Here is a 3,051-nt window from a genome sequence, read left to right on the forward strand (position 1 = left end):
CGCTTAGTTTGCGATAACGTTTGTTGGAAGTCTGGTAAGTTTGCATATAAAAGTCATAGATAGTGCAATTAATTAAGCTTTGTCTTTGATTTTAACCTCACTTTACGTGATTTTATCACTCAGTTGTGCCGCAATGTAGTGGTCCATCTGTCCTAACATAAAAGGATAGATGGTCCAACGGTGTGACGGAGAGATGGACTTATGTTCCATTTTTTAGAAAATGCCAAGCAATTACATTCGAAAAACCAACGTAAGACCACGAGGTCTTTGGGCCTCAAATGATTTGCGTGCAGCAATAGATGCAGTCAATTCAGGCACTATGGGGGTAAATGAAGCTGCTAGGGCTTTTAATATACCTAAGACAACTTTGAAACGCAGACTAAAAACAAAAAATTATGAAAAGCTTAATAGATTAGGTCCAGATTCGATGCTTGGAGCAGAAGCAGAAGCAAAACTTGCAACTCACATAAAACAACTGCAAAGATGCGGCTTTTCACCCACTAGAAGTGATGTGAGAGAAATGGCGTATAAATTAGCTAACAAGTTAGGCAAAAACAATAAATTTAACGAATGTTCAGGTAATGCCAATAAATAAGGTAGATTTGTATTGCATCTCGATGGCTATTAATTTTTAGGTATAGCGGGCAAAACATGGTTAGCTTCTTTTTTGAGAAGAAGATCCGATATTTCAGTACGAAAAGCAGAGAACGTTTCTATTGCCCGTGCACGAGGAATGAATAAAGGTATTGTAGAAACCTACTTTAAAGATCTTGAACAAATTTTGACGGAAAATTCATTATTTGATAAACCTGGAAATATATTTAACTGTGATGAAACGGGACTTCAGTTAAATACAAGACCGGACCACGTTCTTGCAGAAAAGGGTTCGAAATGTGTGGCCAACATTAGCCCAGGTGAAAAGGGGGAAACGATTAGCGTTTTATCCTGCTATAATGCTGAAGGAGGGTATTTACCCCCATACTGTATTTTTAAAGGAAAAAATAAAAAAGCTGAGTGGCACGATGGAATGCCTCCTGGCTCACGCATAGCAATGTCTGAAAAGTCAGCTTATGTCAATGCTGATATATTTCTTGATTGGCTAAAAACCCATTTGTTCCCGAAAAAGCCGCCTGGCAAGATGTTGCTAATACTAGATGGGCATTCAGCACATACAACAAACCTAGAGACTCTTCAATTTGCAGAAGAACACGAAATTATACTTTTTTGTTTACCACCACACACTACACACTATTTGCAGCCTCTCGACAGAAGTTTTTTCAAGTCATTAAAAAGCTACTTTTACGAAGGTTGTAGATACTTTGTTAAGGGTCAACCCAATAAAAAACTGAACCGATTACAATTTGGAAAACTTTTGGGAGAAGCTTGGGGCAAGTCCGCTAATGTTCAGAATGCAGTATCAGGTTTCAAATCAACGGGAATAATGCCTTTTAATCCTAGAGCAATTCCTGAGCATGCTTTCTTGTTAGAAGATAACATAGTTGCAGAAGGCACCACTGGAGAATCTATTCAACAAAGAGATTCGCAAGAGTCAGGTTTTTCTGTTGGCCAGTCAATTCTTGGTCAAATAGTTTCCCCGGATCCAGATTTGTTTTTCGAAGAATCTGACTTGGATCCAGCAGTTTTACTCGGACAGCAAACACCTTTTGCAGAGGCGGGGCCTTCCGGAATGCAAAATTTACAAAACACGACACCAAAAAAATCTGCTTTACTTAATAATATTACTCCAGGCAAAGCATTAAACCTAATTTCGCCAGTACCAATTATTACACCTGCAGTGAAAAGGGTTTGTCGGCAACTAGCTACTGGTGTTTTGTCCTCAGAAAAATGCGCCACCAAACAAAAAAAAGGTAAAAAGCCGATTAATAAAAAAGTGGTTGTTAAATCATCTAAAAAGTACAAAAAGCAGAAAAAAAGTTCCTCGTCAGAATCTGAAGAGATTACATTGAACGATTATGACGATGCAGACGAACGACTTAGTGATTATGAAAATGAATGCGTTGGATGTGGTGAAGATTTTCGCAAAACTAAAAGTAAAGACGATTGGATTCAATGTGTACTATGCAAAAGATGGTTACACGAGGGATGTACGAGCTATGAGGCCCTTTGTCAAACTTGTGGAAACACTATTAACAAAAAGAAAAAGTAAAAATTTGGTGGTCTATCTATCCTACCTAAAATGGTCCGACTGTCCTACCCTTGGCAGGATAGTTGGACCGTTGCAAGCGTTTACCATTTTTTTTTTGATGGATTATCATATTATGTTGGATTAAAAAAATTACTTGTATCTTAAAGAATAAATGTTCAGCTATGTTCTTGTAATTTTTATATTTTTTTAAGTTGTTAAATAAAGGAATTATGTTGAGTTTTTTAAAAGGTGGTCCAACTCTCCTGACTTTACCCTAATCGACTGGAATTACCCAAGAACTATCATTTAGCCGGATGAATTTTTATTTTCAACGAAATCTATTTGCCTGGCAATTTGGGCGCATTTTGGTCTCATCATATTGTCAAAAGGCAAATTAATTAACTTTGTAAAATAAAAATTTATCCGACTAAAAATGAATAGCTCGAACGTAATTCATCAATGAGATAATTTCATGACATCGGATGTGAAAAATATAAAATTCAAAACAATTCTTCTAGTCAAACTCAAAAACAACGTTTAAAAACAATTGAAAAGTGCAATCACAAGTGTATTTACATTCGGGCGAAAACATCGACACAGACAGACAGACATACGGAAACGGGAAACCTACTTTTTTGTAGTGGATCCTGTTACCTTAGCTTTTACTCTCATTATATTTTGCCTCTTTATTTTAATATGTGTAGACTTGTTTTCACAACATGCATGCATTAAAATGGAAAAATGGTATAAGGAAATATCGATTTTGCAATTAGGCTTAACAACACTACATATATTAAAAAAGAGACAAAGTATTTACCCCGCCCACCCACCCTATCCCAATTGTGATGATTTTTTTATTCGTCGTAAGCCGAGGGGCGGAGGTTAATTGTAAATTCCTTATTTTT

The 3,051-nt window shown here is 36.5% G+C and overlaps 1 protein-coding gene across 1 annotated transcript; it reads left to right on the forward strand.

Annotated features, from left to right (window-relative positions):
* The first annotated feature begins 220 nt into the window (after positions 1–220).
* On the forward strand, positions 221–2,167 carry LOC135135762 (uncharacterized). The gene is made up of 2 exons (XM_064064887.1): positions 221–578; positions 636–2,167. The coding sequence occupies exons 1-2, from the start codon at positions 221–223 to the stop codon at positions 2,165–2,167; spliced, it is 1,890 nt and encodes a 629-aa protein (XP_063920957.1).
* Positions 2,168–3,051: the final 884 nt, after the last annotated feature.

Source organism: Zophobas morio, unplaced genomic scaffold, assembly GCF_036711695.1.
Source record: "Zophobas morio isolate AGI-343-1 ecotype UQ-CSIRO unplaced genomic scaffold, CSIRO_AGI_Zmor_V1 ptg000004l, whole genome shotgun sequence".
NCBI lineage: Eukaryota > Metazoa > Arthropoda > Insecta > Coleoptera > Tenebrionidae > Zophobas > Zophobas morio.